This window comes from Myotis lucifugus, unplaced genomic scaffold, assembly GCF_000147115.1.
Source record: "Myotis lucifugus unplaced genomic scaffold, Myoluc2.0 scaffold_11, whole genome shotgun sequence".
Lineage (NCBI taxonomy): Eukaryota > Metazoa > Chordata > Mammalia > Chiroptera > Vespertilionidae > Myotis > Myotis lucifugus.
Window position 1 is genome coordinate 11925494 of NW_005871059.1, and position 18422 is coordinate 11943915.

At 38.7% G+C, this 18422-nt stretch overlaps 1 protein-coding gene across 1 annotated transcript in view; it reads left to right on the forward strand.

Moving 5' to 3' along the window:
* The window catches only part of MAP3K5 (mitogen-activated protein kinase kinase kinase 5), a 167604-nt gene that overhangs the window by 618 nt on the left and 148564 nt on the right, over nt 1-18422 (forward strand). Inside the window, 2 exon segments of the mRNA XM_023750205.1 lie at nt 1-59; nt 61-157. The exon segment at nt 1-59 is cut by the window's left edge and continues 115 nt beyond it. Coding sequence (XP_023605973.1) covers nt 1-59; nt 61-157 — 156 coding nt within the window.

Below are 18422 nucleotides of genomic sequence, written 5' to 3' on the forward strand. Positions count from 1 at the left end.
ACGAAGAGAGCCAGGGGCAGCAGGTGGTGTCCGAGACCGAGGCCCTGCAGAGCCTGCGGGGAGGCGTGCGAGACGGTGGGCGCCACTCTTGAGACCCTTCATTTTGGAAAACTGGACTTTGGGGAGACCACGGTGCTGGACCGGTTTTACAATGCAGGTGCGTATGCAACCCCTTCGCCAGCCTCCGCGGTCAGGGGCCGCTGCAGGGGAGAAAATACATTTTTCTGGGCAGCAGGCGTGCTTCCTACTTTACTTCTTGCCTCACCTTAGGGGCAGCGAGCGGCGCTGCGCGGTTCTTCCTGGCGCTCGCCCTTCCTAGGAGCGAAGTGGGTGCTGGCGCAGGAGCCCCGTGTGTATCCGTGCGGGGGACCGACTCACCCACGGCCACGCTGGAGCCCGGGGTCCGCGTGGTCCTCATAAAGAACTTGTATTCATCAGCCCCAATCAGCCCTTCTTCACTCAGTGTCTTGGTTTCTCTTCTGTTAGGTTTGGCCCATATTGTCCTTCTATGCCTACCTGTGACTGTTAGATGACGTTCCCACCCTTTTTGCTCTGTGTAGTTTTGGGAGTACAGAAACCATGACCATGTCAAAGCCAGCCGCACGAGGAGTGTATCTATGCATTTGCCTGTCATGTCATGATCTCCCGAGTCATTTTACCTAAACAAGTTTAGTGGCTTGAATTTCCCATCTCGTATCAATTGGAACTTTCAAGTAATTACTTCCAAGAGTAATAACCTTGTCACTCATGCTAAACTTGTGTGGTAGCTTTTTAGGGTTTCAGTGAAAGAACTAGGATCTGGTTTTATTACCCCATACACCAGGATGGGCTGGATAGTGTGTAATTTAACATTGTTTAAAATGCTGATAGGCTATCTTAATAACTAAGACTAAAGTGGCCATTAAGGTGATTGTTAGCATAAGCTATGAAAAAATAAGTATATTTTCAGCCTATCACAGATTTCAGTGTTATTGCAGTTCTAGTGACCGAAGCAATTAGCTGTGTTAGCAAATATTAGAAATTAGGACATGTTGCTGAAATTAACCTTTAGTAGCCTGTGCAACCAATGTTGAGAGAATATATACTTATTTATTTTTATAAGCATGGGCAGAAAATTTTATTTAATGGTGGTTTCAGACAATAAGGTTCTTGCATTTGTAATCACATAAAACATTCTATATTCCGATCTTGTTTTCAGCTCTGATTGTCTTCAATTTCTTCAAAACACCTGAATTAGGCTTATGTCAATTTTGGAATTCATCCAAAGCTGACTATTTTAAGAAGAAGAAGAACTTCATGTTAAGGAAGTCAGACTAAATAAACTAGGATTTTCTGGTTCTGGGTGTTTTTTTTACAATCTTGGTCTTCATAAGTGAACATGAGTATAATATAGTGTAGCTTGGTTTTTTGGGTAGCTTGCTATAAAAATTACATAAACATAACTTTTCTAAAAACTGCAGTATTCTTATTCTGGGATTATAATTTGGAAGACGATTCAAAGAATTGAAAGATGTGTGAGGGAAACACCCAACCAAATAGCTTATTTTTACTGCACTGATATATTTTTTTATGTGGCTCTATTAAAAAATTGTAAACTGTGAGCCTATTTGAAAGTTTTCTAACAAGGTTCACTTACTGTTTATTGTCTGGAAAGGGGAGAAAGATTAGAAGGGACCTGACATTTGAACTGTATCTCATTTAATCCTCCAAACAAGCCTATGAAGGAAGTGCCTTCTTACTGTCCTTCTTAGCTGAGAAGACCAAGGGATCATAACTGGCTCCAAGATTCAGGTAGAAGCTAGTCAATGCCAGATTCCGGGCCCGGTGGCTGACTAAAATGGTATGCTTTGCCCTCGCTGCCTCCATTTAGCTGCGCAGGTTCACTCTCAAAGTCAAGGGTAGTTCTCTAACTTGGAATCCTATGGTAGGGAGCTGGCAGGGAACTTATGAGCCATTGGGGTACAGTGTGGAATAGTGGGGAAGAGTCACTCTAGAACAGCGGTTCTCAACCTGTGGGTCGCGACCCCTTGGGGGTTGCCTAAGACCTTCGGAAAACACATATATAATTACATATTGTTTTTGTGATTAATCGCTATGCTTTAATTATGTTCAATTTGTAACAATGAAATTGGGGGTCACCACAACATGAGGAACTGTATTAAAGGGTCGCGGCATTAGGAAGGTTGAGAACCACTGCTCTAGAAAGACCAGTGTTTGCAGGCCATCTCTGTCCCATTCCACTTCGAAGGTCCCAGCTTACCCTCTGCCTAGGCGAGTGAATGAACTTTGAGCCCTCTCATTCAGCATGAAGATGTGGCAGAGGTATCTGTTTTGTCCAAACCCTTTGTTTTTCTAAATTGAGGATTGCTGAGTCTGATGGTAGTCCAGCTTTTCTTCTGATTTCTCAGAGAGCAAATGCGCCTCATCCACCAGGATTCGGCAGAGTTTTCTGTGAAGGGCCAGATAGTAAATATTTTAGACTTTGCAGTAGGTCTCTCTCACTTTTCAATTGTGCAGTTGTTACACAAGAGCAGCCATAAACAATACCTAAACGAATGATCATGGCTGTAGTCCAGTGAACTTTATTAATGGACACTGAAATTGGAATTTTATATATTTCACAAAATATAACTCTTTTTTTCTTTTTTCTCCCCACCCATCAAAAAATATAAAAAGCATTCTTAGCTTGTAAGCTGTACAAAAACAGGCCTGGCAGGATTTTGGTCCCTGGGCCATGCTGACCTTTGTTCTACATCCACCCCCTCCATTTGAAAGCTGAATCATTATGATATATATGGGAAGAGTACTGCTGCTCAGCTTAGATCTGAGTTTTTATCCTGGCTCTGTTCTGAACCATGCAACTCATCTCCTCCAAAAGGCTTATAAAATTGACCAGGGATTGAATTAAATTCTGATTTCCCTCATTTAGTCCTATAAATTTGCAAAGGCAAGGCAGCGTGGTGTGAGCATTGGAACAAGAGTTTCAAGATCTGGATTCTGGTCCTTGCTTCTTCTCTGATTGGGAGCAAGTCATTTAAAATCTCAAAAAGAGTGGAGGGTTGGAATAAAAGGTTTCTGAGATTCCCTCAGCTCTCAATTTCCATACTTTAAAATTATAACATTATTAATACGAAATGAAGTGTTTTAGTCTGTGGACTTGTATATATACCATGTATCTGGCCCCATGGAGTTGCGAGTTGGTGGAGAGGGGTGATTGAAAGCCTGGCTCTAGTGGGGCCTCTGAGAGGGTTCACAGAAAATGCCTTGGGCTCCCAGGAAACACATTCTGGAATCAGACGGGTGATGTGGTGGGTTTGGGGGTTTAGAAGTGACACCTGTACTGAGATGGAAGGGTAAGCAAGGACAGCTTAATGAAGGCCTTAACATTTAAAAGGAATGTTGGTGTTCACATAACTCAACTTAATGGCATGAGGAAGAACTTAAAGTTTGGTTACATTTTCACAAGCTTCTTCTATCTATGTGTACTGGTTGGTGTGTTTTTTAAAGAATAGATAGCAGTTAAAGGTTTTCACTGAATTTCCCTGTTTGACCATTAAACTACAATCTGGTTTGTTTTTTAACTACATTTGTCACTCTCTCATTCCTGTTCTGAGGGAAACTAATTTCTATCAAAGCTTTTTATGAAAATACGTCATGTTTATATATACAAGACTATCACTCAGATGGCAAATGCCAAGTTAATATTTCAAGTCCCCTGCAATGTAAATCTCTAGGAAAGCTAAGAGTTGTCAGCGATAGATGTTAGTTATAAAGAGCTATTCCACTCAGGTACACAGACCCCCAACTGGCAGGGTCTCAAAAAATTTTTTTAATGAACATTAGTTCTTTGAAATATAGCTAGAATAGGCTTTATTATTCAGCTATTTTACTTATAAGACAAATGAAACATAAAGTAATTATATTCACTAATCCAGGTTAAGTTATTTAGGGTTGCTGCTTGGAACCAGGAGTACATTTTACGTTAGAAACAGCATTATCCATGGTAGTTAGAGTATAGGGCTATCCTAAAAGAAGCCGTGTTAACTTACTATACTTGAAGTATGAAACCCATTCACTGTTAAACATTCAGGAAAACTATGTTACTGAAACCTAAAATTGGGACTTTAAATATACCCATGCCTGTGTTAGAATCAGTAACTTTTGCTTTTATCTATCTTCCGGTAGCATATGGGCCAGGAACCTCTCTTTGGATTGGTGGTGATGACAGCAGGGGCTGTGGTGAGATCTGGAATAAAAGAAGGATGGGCATAAGCTTAGAATAAAGGCTAGCTTTTTGCATATAGTAAATGTATGGAAAAACTCATTATTTATTATTTTGGTCCCTATTTCACCATGGATGAGTGAAAACTATCATGCCAATCAACAGAGTAGTGTTTGATCTAAACTACTTTACAGCCTCTTCCCACCTTTCAGTCACTGTTTCTTCACGGAAGAAACAAGCCTTAGCAAAATTATCAAAACAGCCAACCTAAAGGAAAACTATGGTTAAGAAGGGATTTAAAACATACATCCCAGTGGTGCTCCGCACATGTGTTTTCTCTGGCCTTTTGACTTTTTTTTGCTGGCTTGCCATTACCCACCCTCTATGAACTCAAAGCATTGTGTTTCCATTTGCTTTCTTGAAGGCAAAATTATAATTTTCCAAAAAGAGCTTTACTAGAAAATTGGAAAGAAAAGCAAAACTAAGAGGAAAACTCCAAAGGACAAAAGTAAATTTGTTTTTAGAGCATCCATTTCTTACTCTAAATAGTCAACTGCAGATTGTCGTGACGGACCCTGCTTTCCTGCTCCTGGGATTCTGGTTTCTTCCCTCAACTCCATCTCCTGTGGTCTGCTTAAGGCATTCATCACTTGGTAGTTCAAGTTGGTTCCACTTGTGGGTGAGGCCTAATTATAAATGCACAGTGTGGCCTTGTCTCACCTGTGGCCTTGGCTGGTGCCAGCCTTCTGGGAGTTTTGTGCTGCAGGTCAGTTCCTCTCTCGTGCTATAGGGACTGTCCCCTGCTTCCTGTTTTGGAGGCTGGTTAGAGGCCCGTTCAGTTCCTGTTTCTGGTTTGCAGGATAAAGTTGGTTCACAGCTTCTTTGTGGAGCAATGAGAGATTGGCAAGCACAAAGCCCAGTGAATGTGCAAGTCTCCACCAATAGGTCCCAGCTATTTACTTTCCAAGCAAGTTGCCCCAGGTAGTAACTCACAGGGGGCAAGATGAAAGTTGAGAATGTGGTAAATGAAGGGAGTAGACAGTTGCAGGAACCCACAGCTATGTGGATATCAGGAAGAACGCAGAAAACCACAGCCTTGGGAAGGTATACTTTTGTTTTGTTTTGATTTGTTTTGTTTAATTGCTGTAAGTGCCTTTATCTTTCTTTTTTAAATCCTCACCCTAGGATATTTTTTCCATTGATTTTTTTTTTTTTTTAAGAGAGAGTAAGTGGAAGGGAGGGAGTAGGGGGAAGAGAGAGAAACATCGATTTGTTGCTGTCCATTCACACCCAACCAGGGCTGAGGATTAAGCCTGCAACTAAGGTACATGCCCTTGACTGGGAATCGAACTTGTGACCCTTTGGTCACCAGGCTGATGCTCTAACCACCAAGCAAACTGTCCAGGGCTCTTTTATTTTCTTAATGTAGATTCATGAAATTGCTCTGACATAAATTTAGCAAGTGACCTTAAATTAATGGGAATCAAGTGGGGTAATTAAGATAGTTGTTCTCAAAATTTTGTCTTGAAAACAGCTTTGCCATCCCATAATTTGGATATAGGTAAGTGGGGAAACTGGCTGTATTTAAGAAAGACACCCTTATTTTCAGGGAGCAAAATTAATCTTGCAAATTAATTAATCTTGCAAATTTTATTATGGCATAAAAGAAAAAACAGGAAAGCAAAACAAAATTACAAATTATTTAAAAATCCACTGGTGATTCTAATACATTGTGGTTTTTAGTTGCTTTAATATATTGGCTTTTCTCTCTGGCTGGAGATATTGACTAAAATGTTGATCAAAATATGTATCAAATTATTGGAGAGGGAGAAAGGGGATGAGACAAAGCTGATTTTTATTTTTTTTGTAATCCTCACGAGAGGATATGTTTTATTGATTTTTAGAGAGAGGGGAAGGGAGAATGAGAGAGAAACATCGATCAGTTGCCTCCCGTACAAGCCCTGACCAGGATCAAACTGCAACTTTTTTTGGTGTACAGGACAGTGCTCCAACCAACTGAGCCACCCGACCAGGACAGAGCTGATTTTTAAAATTTTGTCTAATAATTCCAAAAAAATGTTTAAAGTGAGTACTTCTATGCGGGTTTTATTTTGTAGTGTTTTTGTTGTTTTCCCCAAAGAAAACATAAAAGAACTAAAAGATGCGTAGCCTAGGCTAATTGTGGTAATCTTCTTAGGGGAGGCAGAGGGAGGAGAGAATATATAAATGTTAACACCGTCTTCTACTAAAAAGCATAACAGAGCAGATCTGTGTAACTCAAATGCCACAGAAGTTGTACAGGGTGGTAGTAAACATTCCATTACAAGCAAACCTTTTCTGTTATAGTAGGTAATCAACAACGAGGAAAGCAACTGCCTCTGGTTTATGATTCATACAGGAAGGAAGTTATAATCCTTTGTACAGCAAATCTCTAAAAATGGTTGTGACCAATTATATTAGTATTTTGCAACACTTTTAGTCTCTTCTAAGAATTCTTAAGAGACAGAAACATGGGAAGAGCTGCCCTAGTGAATGTCAGGTCATCTATTCATGGACTCCAAAGCATATAAGACCAAGTATTTGCCTAAGCCAGAGAATTCATACTCCTTGAAAAATCTTGGTTACTCCTATTTCTTACTTAAAAATCATCCAATGAGAACAAGTAAACTCAGGGTTTTACATGTCAACTATTCTTAAATGTCACATTCAAGTTTTCTCATATGTTTATTGTGACAAATATTATCTTAAACCTGAGCCAGGAGCAGGGATGGGATTCTTCTGTCCAGGGGCCATGGCTTTTACCTCCAGTTAAGTATTTCCCAATTTATAGTTTGGTCAAACTGGGGTGCAGGTGATTTTATGTGGCTGTATCAGAATGATAATATAAATGTGTGTTGTCCTGTACAGTGTAGTACTCCTTTGATCATCTTATTACCTCCATACAGTAAATAAATGTGGCCATATAGTTATCTATATTTGACAGTTGAGGAAACTCCTCCTGGGAAAGGGTATGTGACTTGGCCAGAATAAATCAAGTAGTTGAGTAGGAGTCCAACTCAGGTCTTCTGACTTCCAAATAGTTCATGTGTTTTCCCCACTGTACCACACTTTCCCTCCCTGCAGGGAAAAATATTTTGAAGTATATATGCTGTTCAAGAGGATCAGTTCTAGCATCTTGGTCCATGTACCATTATTATGAGGAAGAGTCATGGTAGTGACACTTAAGTTCTGGTGCCCTTTTACTAAAGAATTTCACTGATTTCTCTTTTTTTTTTTTTTTTTTTTTTCCATCCGTAAACTGACCTTGATTTTTACAGAGAGGAAGGGAGAGAGATAGAGAGCTAGAAACGTCGATGAGAGAGAAACATCGACCAGCTGCCTCCTGCACATCCCCTACTGGGGATGTGCCCGCAACCCAGGTACATGCCCTTGACCGGAATCGAACCTGGGACCTTTCAGTCCGCAGGCCGACGCTCTATCCACTGAGCCAAACCGGTTTCGGCATTTCACTGATTTCTTATTAACAGTCTTGTAAAGTAATCCATCTGTAAATTGACCTTGTCATTTCTCTGTCAATACCAAAGAGGGTCTACAGCCTAGACTGAGTCCTGGTTGCCAGTTTATTGCCTGGAGCTGTAAACTGGGCTTCCTCCAGGCTAGTCGTAGGCTATTTTCTGGACATGGTAGTAGGATGGGCTGCCAAGTGACAGACCAAGCCTTTCTCTGGAGTAAGTCAGAGAGCTGAGTTGACAACACAGCCTGGGAAGACTTCTTTTCCCTGGTTTCCTGAGAAATTCTGCCTCCTGAGTCTGATTCATTTTTCTCTAGTGTTAGAGTATATTCCTAGTAATTCAGTTCTATAAGCACTTATTCATTGCCTGTGATGTGCCTTTTACTATGATAGATGTATGGAAAAATGGCAAAAGAAAAGCAGGCCTAAATCTAGAGGGTAATAGAGGCTTATGAAATATCTGTTTCCATGGGAAAAATTGATGCTAAGGAGGAAGGCAGGACGAACTACCTGTACTCCCATTGTCCCTACCCAACTGATTCTTTTTAAAAAAATCATTAAAAAAAATTTAAGTGACGAAACATTTCAGTCTTAAAGTACGTAAAGTAGTATATAACACTCATGCATTCACTACAGAAATATAATAGCTGTTAAACATTTGGAGATTTGTTTTCCTTCTCTCCCTCTTTCTTTTAGAGAAATAAATAATTCTGGATAAAACTGAAAGCTCCCTTCTACCACATCAATTTTCCTTCCTATGAAAGTGTTCCTTCATCAGAAGTACTGAATTATAATTTTCAAAAATCTAAAATCATGGCTCTCTAAAATGTGAATAAATGGCAAAAAATTAATTTAATTAGCTATTATTAAATGAGAAAACCACTAAGATATTAAAATTATTTCAAAGGAGAATTTGAAGAGCTGATATCATATATACACACAGTCAGGAATGCTGAAATAAATTTGCTAATAGATGCAAAACTGAATAATGCCTGTAAGGCAATTCTATAAGTATAGACGTTGGAGTCATCTTTTCTAGACCGGGGAAATCAATTGTATCTACGAAGTAATTTTCATTTGTATTGCTGTGACAAGAGTTATTTGCATTGCTGTTTTGTGCAACTTAATGTTTATCCCAACAGCACTGTAAAATGGTCTTATCACCAGGACAAACAAAGGTGCACATCCTTTTAAAATCTGATATTTCCTAGAGGATGTGCTACACCAGTGATGGCGAACCTATGACACGCGTGTCAGAGGTGACACGCGAACTCATTTTTTTGGTTGATTTTTCTTTGTTAAGTGGCATTTAAATATATAAAATAAATATCAAAAATATAAATCTTTGTTTTACTATGGTTGCAAATATCAAAAAAGTTCTATATGTGACACGGCACCAGAGTTAAGTTAGGGTTTTTCAAAATGCTGACATGCCGAGCTCAAAAGGTTCACCATGACTGTGCTACACAAAGCCCAGCCCTCCACTGGAAGGATACCCACTGCTCTCTTTTGCCGATTTCCAAGTCTTTGACAACTTTTCTTCACGGTTAGTCATTTTCAGCAGGCTCTGTGCCTGTGTTTTTCTCAAGTGCTCTTACCCAACCTGACTTAAAGGGCCTGTTTTCTTTCTCAGCTGCTCTGCCATCCGAAGCTGGGATCACCCTGAGGAGGTCTCAGATTAACTTGTTCTAATCCTAATTGTTTCAGGTCAGAAACATGTACAAACTGGATATTAGGATGTCTAGCCCCTAGGTTTGAATGTGATAAGAGTTACAAGCCACATGCCAGAACCAAGGTACACATCTTTTTAAAATCAGATAGTTCCCAGAGGTGGATTGGCTAGAACCAAATCAGAAATATGCCAGTGGGATGCCTGCAGTGTCTTCAGTTTTACACTGGGAAATCATTATCATTATTAATGGAAACTTCAGTAGTCTAGACCGCTTCAAATAGGCTTATGAAAAAAATCCTTATAATCCTATATAATAAAAGGCTAATATGCAAATTGACCGAACAGTGGAATGACCAGTTGATATGATGCACACTGACCACCAGGGGGCAAACGCTCAATGCAGGAGCTACCCCCCTGGTGGTCAGTGTGCTCCTACAGGAGGAGTGCTGCTCAGCCAGAAGCTGGGCTCATGGCTGGTGAGTGCAGGGGCAGTGGTAGTCAGACATCCCCCGAGGGCTCCTGGACTGCGAGAGTGCGCAGGCCAGGCTGAGGGACCCCCCTGAGTGCACAAATTCCGTGCATTGGGCTTCTAGTATTATATAAAGGGCTGGCAAATTGCTGTGAAATTCTATATGCCAAATAGTATATTACTTTGGTCTTGTAATCTGATCTACCCACATGAACAATATACATTACAATGTGCTGTACCAATCAGTGGACATGCTTGATTTTATTCACTCTTTAAAACAGCTCCATGAGGCTGATAGCATCAAAAGATCAATTTTATGTATGGGGGAACTGTGACCCGGCAAGAATTATTAACTTTCCCAGTCATATGGCTATAAGGGGCAGAGCCAACTTTTGATCCCAAACCTGATTGTTCCTTTATAGTTATGCTCTCCTGTCTCCCAGAAATAAATTTTCTATTTGAAAATACTTAATTGTCTTTAATACCAGGATTACAGTATTATCAGTAGACATTTATTAAATACTTAGAATATTTTTTTCTAAGGTCTGTACAAAATTAAGTTAAAAGAGTACAATTTCTGCATTTTATGATCTTATAGCAGTGATGGCGAACCTATGACACGCGTGTCAGAGGTGACACGTGAACTCATTTTTTTGGTTGATTTTTCTTTGTTAAATGGCATTTAAATATATAAAATAAATATCAAAAATATAAATCTTTGTTTTACTATGGTTGCAAAGATAAAAAAATTTCTATATGTGACACGGCACCAGAGTTAAGTTAGGGTTTTTCAAAATGCTGACACGCCGAGCTCAAAAGGTTCGCCATCACTATCTTATAGTCTACCCTATTGAGTTCAACAATTTAATAAATATTGGGAGCCTACCACATGCAAGGTGATGCTCTAAGTAGTGAATAAGAAACAAATCCAAGAGACTTTTTTTTAATATTATGGTTTTAATGACCACTCAAGAATGCCTACATTTTTTATATGTTTTTGTTGATTTTAGAGAGGAAGGGAGAGGGATAGAGAGATAAAAATATCAGTGAAAAACATCAATCGGCTGCCTCTTGCACGCCCCTACTGGGAATTGAGCCTGCAACCCGGGCATGTGCCCAGATTGAGAATCGAACTGGCAACCTCTTGGCTCATACGTCGAGGCTCAACCACTGAGCAACACCGGCTGGGCTCCAAGGGAAATTTTTAAGGACTCATAATGTAAGTGATTTCATTGAATTGTACATTTGAGAAAATTTATTGCTGCTATAATGGAACATGCATTGGAAATAAAAATCTTACATACCTATAAATGCTTTAGGCTCATCACTTATTTTTATATGAAATTAGTATTGAAAAGTATTTAAATAAATTCCCAGATTTTATTAAAATTACTTAAGGTTTTTAAAATAAATATTGATATGATATCATTAAATCAAATTCCAAGTGGGTATTATAATTCCTTAATGAAGAATTTTAAAAAAATTTATTGATTTTTTACAGAGAGGAAGAGAGAGGGATAGAGAGTTAGAAACATCTATCAGTTGCTTCCTGCACACCTCCTACTGGGGATGTGCCCACAACCAAGGTACATGCCCTTGACCGGAATCAAACCTGGGAATCGAACTGTGACCTTTTAGTCCGCAGGCCACTGCTCTATCCACTGAACAAAACCAGTTAGGGCATGAAGAATTTTTTTTATACTGACTCTTATGGAAGCAAATTGAGTTATGGCTTGAGACTTGAAACTTTTTTCTTATGTATTGTTTTTCTAGTAGTAGAATTTGATTTGTATTTAAATTTTCTTGTATTATTTTTTCAGTTTTTGAAAAAAATCTAGGCTGTTTTAGATCATTGAAATATGCCAACGATGTCATTTCAATTTAGTATTCTTTAGGTCTATAGTCCATAATTGTGTTGCTTTCTTGTTGCTAATGTATGGAGTGTATGGTCCTTGGTTGACAACCAAGTCAACCAAATGCCAAGTTATTGAATATCTGGGCCAGAATGAGAATAGTAAACAAACAAAAAATTTCATTTAGATAATGGAATCTAGATGGCAGATATGCATTGGATACATTATAGATGCAGAACCATATATGTATTATGATATACATAGACAGTGACTTAAGGTTGAAATGTAGGCTACCTTTGAAGGTTCTAAGCAACATTTATGAATTACACTTTCCATAATATGTCTAATTATTTTGATGTACATCAGCTCTACTAAAACAATTCCTCAATTTTTAGCACTTGGTCTTTGGAAGCTAGTTTTGGTTGACCTAGTGAAAATTCAGACATTCATATCTGGACAGTAAGCTTTTAGGTTTTCAAAATTAACTTCTGGTCATTTTCCCAGAGATGCATAATGGCCCAATGTTTACATTATCAGAGTAAGAAAAGGTTTGTAGGCAATCTAGAGGGGTAGGGAGTCTAGCTGTAAAATTAGTGTGTGTGTGTGTGTGTGTGTGTGTGTGTGTGTGTGTGTATTATTTGCAAAGCACAGTTGGGGTGTAAGTTGCTTGGTTTGACCTAGTGAAATTAGAGAACAATTTTGCAGCTTGCGTGTGAGTTATGACAAGCATGGTTGGCTTGACTTTTCTTGCCAAGCAACTTAGCGTTGCCTATATTTTATGTGCTTACCATGTGGTAGTTGGTAAATCTGAAGTAAAATTGGAAAGGAGATGCTAGCCTAGACTCTTCACAGAGTCCCAGACTCTGCTTTCCTTTATAAAATCAGCAGTGTAGAAAATTCATTTAATCATTAAATATAACCCATGACTGCGATATCCAAGGACTGAGCCTGCTGTGTTTATTAGAATGAATGTTGACCTGCAGGTCTGCATTCTTTGTTTCCAAAGTCTGAAATTAAGAGTTGTCAGCATTATGAAATCTTTGCAGTCAGTTGTGCTTTTGACTTAACATGTAAGTTCTAGGAGTGTTTTGTTAGTGTTTACTAGATTATTTCGAGTACATTCAAATGAGTGGCATACCTGTGTCATAGGGGTTACTTTTTTTTTAATCCTCACCTGAGTACATGCTTAGAGAGAGGAAGAGAGAGAGAGAGAGAAGCATCGATGTAAGAAACATCAATCAGCCGCCTTCTATATGCATCCCAACTGAGGACTGAAGCTGCAACCCAGGCATGTGCCCTGACCTGAAATTGAACCAGCAACCTTTTGGTGCATATGACAATGTGACAACGCTCAGCCAACTGACACTCAACCAACTGATAAACTCCAGCTGGGCCGTAGGGGTTACTTTTGATTAATTTATGTCACACCAAGGTACAGGTAACAGAAATTCATATTTATGAACATAGTATGTTTACAAAGTTCACTTTTTAAATTTAAATTCTTTATTGTTTAAAATATTACATATGTCTTCCTTTCCCCCCATTGACCTCCCCAGCCGCTCCCACCCACAAGCACATGCCCTCACCCCCCTATTGTCTGTGTCCATTGGTTATGTTCATATGCAGGCATACAAGTCCTTTGGTTAATCTCTTACCCACCCCCATCCCCTGCTTTCCCTCTTAGGTTGGACGGTCTGTTCAATGCTTCTATGACTCTGGCTCTATTTACAAAGTTCACTTTTTAAGGTTTTTTTTTTTTTTTTAAGAAATGAGCTACATGCAAATATATATGAATTAAGAAGGCAAGTTATAGGAGCATTTAAAAGCTGCTAATGTGTATAAATATTTATTAGTATTCATTAATGACAGGTGAGGGAATGGCTTACCTGGATTTATGGAAAGTTTAAATGTTCAGACAGAATCCTGTGTTCCTGAGTCTTTAAGGCAACAGAAGTCAGAAAAAAGACAGTTCCTGGCAAGAATTTGTGTGTGACAGAGCTTAAGTAACCTTTATGGAGTTTTATGATTACATTTATAATTGTCATTTATGAAATCTTGGAACAGGTAAAACCTTGATATCATAAGAATGACACTGTTCTACTTCAGCTAAATCTCTTACACTTGGAACCCAAACTAAGATATTTCCCTGGTTTGCCTCCCACAGTGACATATTTTTACTATTTGGTGAAATGTAGATAAGTCATGGAAAAGTGTTGCTCACAATATCCAAACTTCATGGAGCTCAGGACTCTGCATTTAGTTAGCTTGTATTTCAAAAAGTGTGTTTCATCTTGTTAAATATATAGCAAACACTCTTTATTTTTAAAATATATTTTTATTGATTTCAAAGAAGAAGGGAGAGGGAGATAGGAACATGAATGATGAGAGAGAATCACTGATTGGCTGCCTCCTGCACACCTACTGGGGATGGAGCCCCCAATCAGGGCAGGTGCCCTGACAGGGAATTGAACCGTGACCTCCTGGTTTATAGGTCAATGCTCAACCACTGAGCCACACTGGCTGGGCTATAGCAAACATTCTTTTTTCTTTTTTTTTTTAATATATTTTATTGATTTTTTTACAGAGAGGAAGAGAGAGGGATAGAGAGTTAGAAACATCGATGAGAGAGAAACATCGAACAGCTGCCTCCTGCACACCCCCTCTGGGGATGTGCCCACAACCAAGGTACATGCCCTTGACCGGAATCGAACCTGGGACCCTTCAGTCCCCAGGCCGACACTCTATCCACTGAGCCAAACCAGCTAGGGCAATATAGCAAACATTCTTGATTAGGAAGGTTTGTAGCTGCTTCTCATTACCTATTTTTATTCATTTTAAATCTAGAATAGCCCAAAAAGGGCCAGACTCTACCCTCAAGTGGTCCCAGAAGCAAGTGAGTTGTTCACACAAAAGCTGTTGTCATTGTATTGTGAGTTGGAAATTTTGAAGCAAAACTGCACTATGGCATTTATATGTTGCTGTTTCTTTTTTTTTTAATTGTTGAAAGTGATTGCCTCTGAGCAGCAGGATATGCCCCCATTTTAAAAATATGTTTTTATTGATTTTAGAAAGAGAGGAAGGAAGAGGAAGAGAGAGATAGAAACATCCATGAGAGAGAAACATCAACATCAATAGGCTGCCTCCTGCATGTTCCCCGGTGGGGATCAAGTCCGCAACCAGGGCATGTGACCTGACCAGGAATCCAACCGGTGACCCTTCAGTGCATGGGTCGACATTCAACCACTGAGCCATACAGAGAAACATTTACCTATTGCTTCATATACGTTTTCCAACTGGGGATCGAACCCCCAACCTAGGTAATGTGCCCTGTCTGGGAATTGAACCCTCAACCTCTTGGTGTACAGGACAGTGCTCCCACCAACTGAGCCTCCTGCCAGGGCATGTTGCTGTTTCTTAATTTTCCTAGACCACTGCTGTTTGTTTCATAGGCTTCTGCTTTCCTCTGAAAATATCATTAGACATATTGGAATAATTTTGAAGAGGCAGATGTATGAAGCAACCATGATTTTCCTGCTTTCAGATTCTATTTTGAGGGGTTTGTTCTTTTTGTTTTATTTGTCAGGATAGTAAGAGCTTTTTACCTAAACAGAGTTCTGTGCCAGAGCATAAGGCACACTTAATTTGAGAAGATTTTCTGTGAGCATTAAAGGAGAAATGGGCTATGGTTGGAGACTCCTAATCTGCTTTCAGTTTCTGGTTATCTGATCTACATGCTGAACGCTTAGTTTATGGCTTGGATTGGGTTATAAACTTCTGATGATTTTATATTTAGTGTATGTGAATTACCTTTTTCAAGACTTGTAATTGTCCCCTTTAGCCATAGAACACAGTATTGTTCAACTTTTAAGCTATAATATGTGTTCACCAGGAATTCTTTTTACTGAATCCACCATATTGCATAGTTATTTATAGGTTTAAGGTTATCATTTTTATTTAAACTAAGAATAATCGTGCACGTATTTGTCTATTTTTATTCTCTCTTTAAGATCTGCGTAATTTTTAATTGCATGTTTGTTGTTTACCTCTTTTATCCACTAATTCTTAAAATAATCCTTTAAAAGCTATTAAATAAATCTCGATTTGTTTTAAGATTTAGTTTTTCAATGCATACTTTCTTTAGTGGATATAAAAAAGCTGTTGCTCCATAAATCTTGCATCATATGTGAAATGACTAAGAAGGAACATCTGAAAAAGTGAAGTCCAGTGTGATAGGATATTGAGAAATCCTTTACTAGAAAAGTCTCAGATCCCAGGAGCAGTTATAGAAACTTTAAAGGATTGATAAAATATAATTTCATGTCTTCTCCTTGTCTGTCTTGTTTATCCTGTATCTCTAGCACCTAATTAGTGCTTGGCACATAATAGACACTTGATACATGTTGATGGACTGAATATATGAGTATGGCACTTTCCACTCCTAGCATTTAAAAAATTTTTTTTATTTTTCAATTACAGTTGGAATTAAATACTACGTTATATTAGTTTCAGGCATACAGCATAGTGTGGTTAGACATTCATATACTTCACAAAGTGATCCCATTGATAATTCTAGTACCCACCTGGCACCATACATAGTTACTACAATATTATTGACTATATTCCAATGCTGTACTTCATATCCATGTAACTACCAATTTTTATTTCTTAATCCCTTTATCCTTGTTACCCCCAACTTCTCTCCCATCTGGCAACCATCAGTCTATTTTCTCTATCTATGAGTCTATTTTGTTTTGTTTGTTCATTTATTTTGTTCTTTAGATTCCCAAAACTGTCTAATAAGTGAAATCATACAGTATTTGTCTTTCTCTGTCTGACTTATTTAACTTATAATACCCTCTAGGTCCATCATTTTGTTGCAAATGGTAAGATTTCATTCCTTTTTATGCCTGAGTAATACTCTATTGTATATATGTACCATAGCTTTTTTAGCCACTTGTCTCCTGATGAACATCTGGATTGCTTCCATTTCTTGGTTATTGTAAATAAGGCTGCAATGAACATAGGGGTGCTCTGTAAAATTTTTTAATGATCTCTGTCCCCAACCACAAATTTCTACCTGTACAGTTTTATTGAGTCAGATATCCTACTACCCAGTACCCTAAAACCCAGTTGTTGGTGACTATATCTGATAATGAAGGGAATGAGTCAAAGCTCTAGATAATCAACTGGTCTGTTCATTATCATGGGTGAATTGAAATAAAGTTTGGAACAGCAAGAACAAAGCTTTGACCCACTTGGCTATGAGATCAGTGGTGACCAGCTATTTTTTGTTTTTAGATTGTGAAGTGATCCCAGGGGTCATTGTTATGGGCAGTTCTTCGCTGAGTTATTGATTGGCCTTGTTTTGAAGGGGAAACTAGAGCTTCAACTCGGAAACTTATTCTGTAGAACAGTTGGTGTGGATTTGCAGGTGAGGGGTTTATGCAGTCTGTTTCTGATTGCAAGCCAGGTCGGGGTTGACTTGACTCCTGCCTTCACCTGTAGCTTCTGTGGTTTCCTGCTTTACCAGAATGATTCATCCCCCCTCAGGAGTATTTCTTGGATTGTGGATAATCTAAGCATGTTCTCATCGGGGACTTATATCTCCAGTGATCATAGGACTAGGAAAAAAAATCATGTCTTAGCAATGGAAGGGCAACCATACATTGTAGTGATCAAAGGGGACCCTGTATCTGACAGACCTCTGTGTTTGAATATTGGCCCTGTCACTTATAGGTTTTGTATTCTTACTTTTCTAAGCCTCAGTTTTCTCATCTGCAAGATGGGGTCAAGCAGTCATTGCCTTATAGGCCTATTGAGAAGGTTAGACAGGATCGTGCATGTAAGGAACTTTGTACAGTGCCTGACATGTCACAAACTGTTGGAATAAAAAGGACTTTTAAAAAGGTGAAGTGATTAAGCAGTACAAATTGGTAGTTACAGAACAGTCATGGGAATGTAAAGTAGCAGTGTAGGAGACATAGTTAATAATATTGTGATAAGTATATATGTGGCCAGGTGGTACTTGAAGCAGAGGGGTGCCACTCTATAGAGTACATAATTTTCTAACCATTTTGCTGTTTATCAAAACTAAGACAGAATAATATTGAATGTAAACTGTAATAGAAAAATTTTAAAGTGTAAAAAAAAAAGGATTTTAGAGGCTAATTCAGTACCTTATCTGATGCATGAATGTACCAAAAGGCTTTTAGATGTACTTTTGATTTTTTTTTGTGGGGGTGGGGGAATCTAATGATGACTTCTGAATTTTTGTTAAGACTATTTAAAAAGTTCTCCTCTGCCTGGGTATTTCGTGGTGGGTTGGTAGAGGGAGGAGATCCTGGAAGCATGTGTGGCAAAGTGACAGATTTGCAGAGAGCTGCAGTGTAACCAACCCTACAGCGTTCACATGTCCCAGCTTTAGAAATGTGGTGGGAAGAACACAAGCTTTAGGGTTATGAGGTTTGCTTTGAGTTTCAGTTCTGCCTTTTACATATCCCCTCTGCAATGAGAAAGCCTATATTTTCCCATTATTTTGAGGATTAAGTGAGAATATATATGAATGAAAGGAGCAGGCACATGGAAGGTCTTTGGCCAACATTTATATATTCACAGTGTTTATTATTGTGGGAGGTCTGAGTTTCAATTTCTTTGGCCATATAATAAACCACACAAAATACAGGGACTTTAAATAG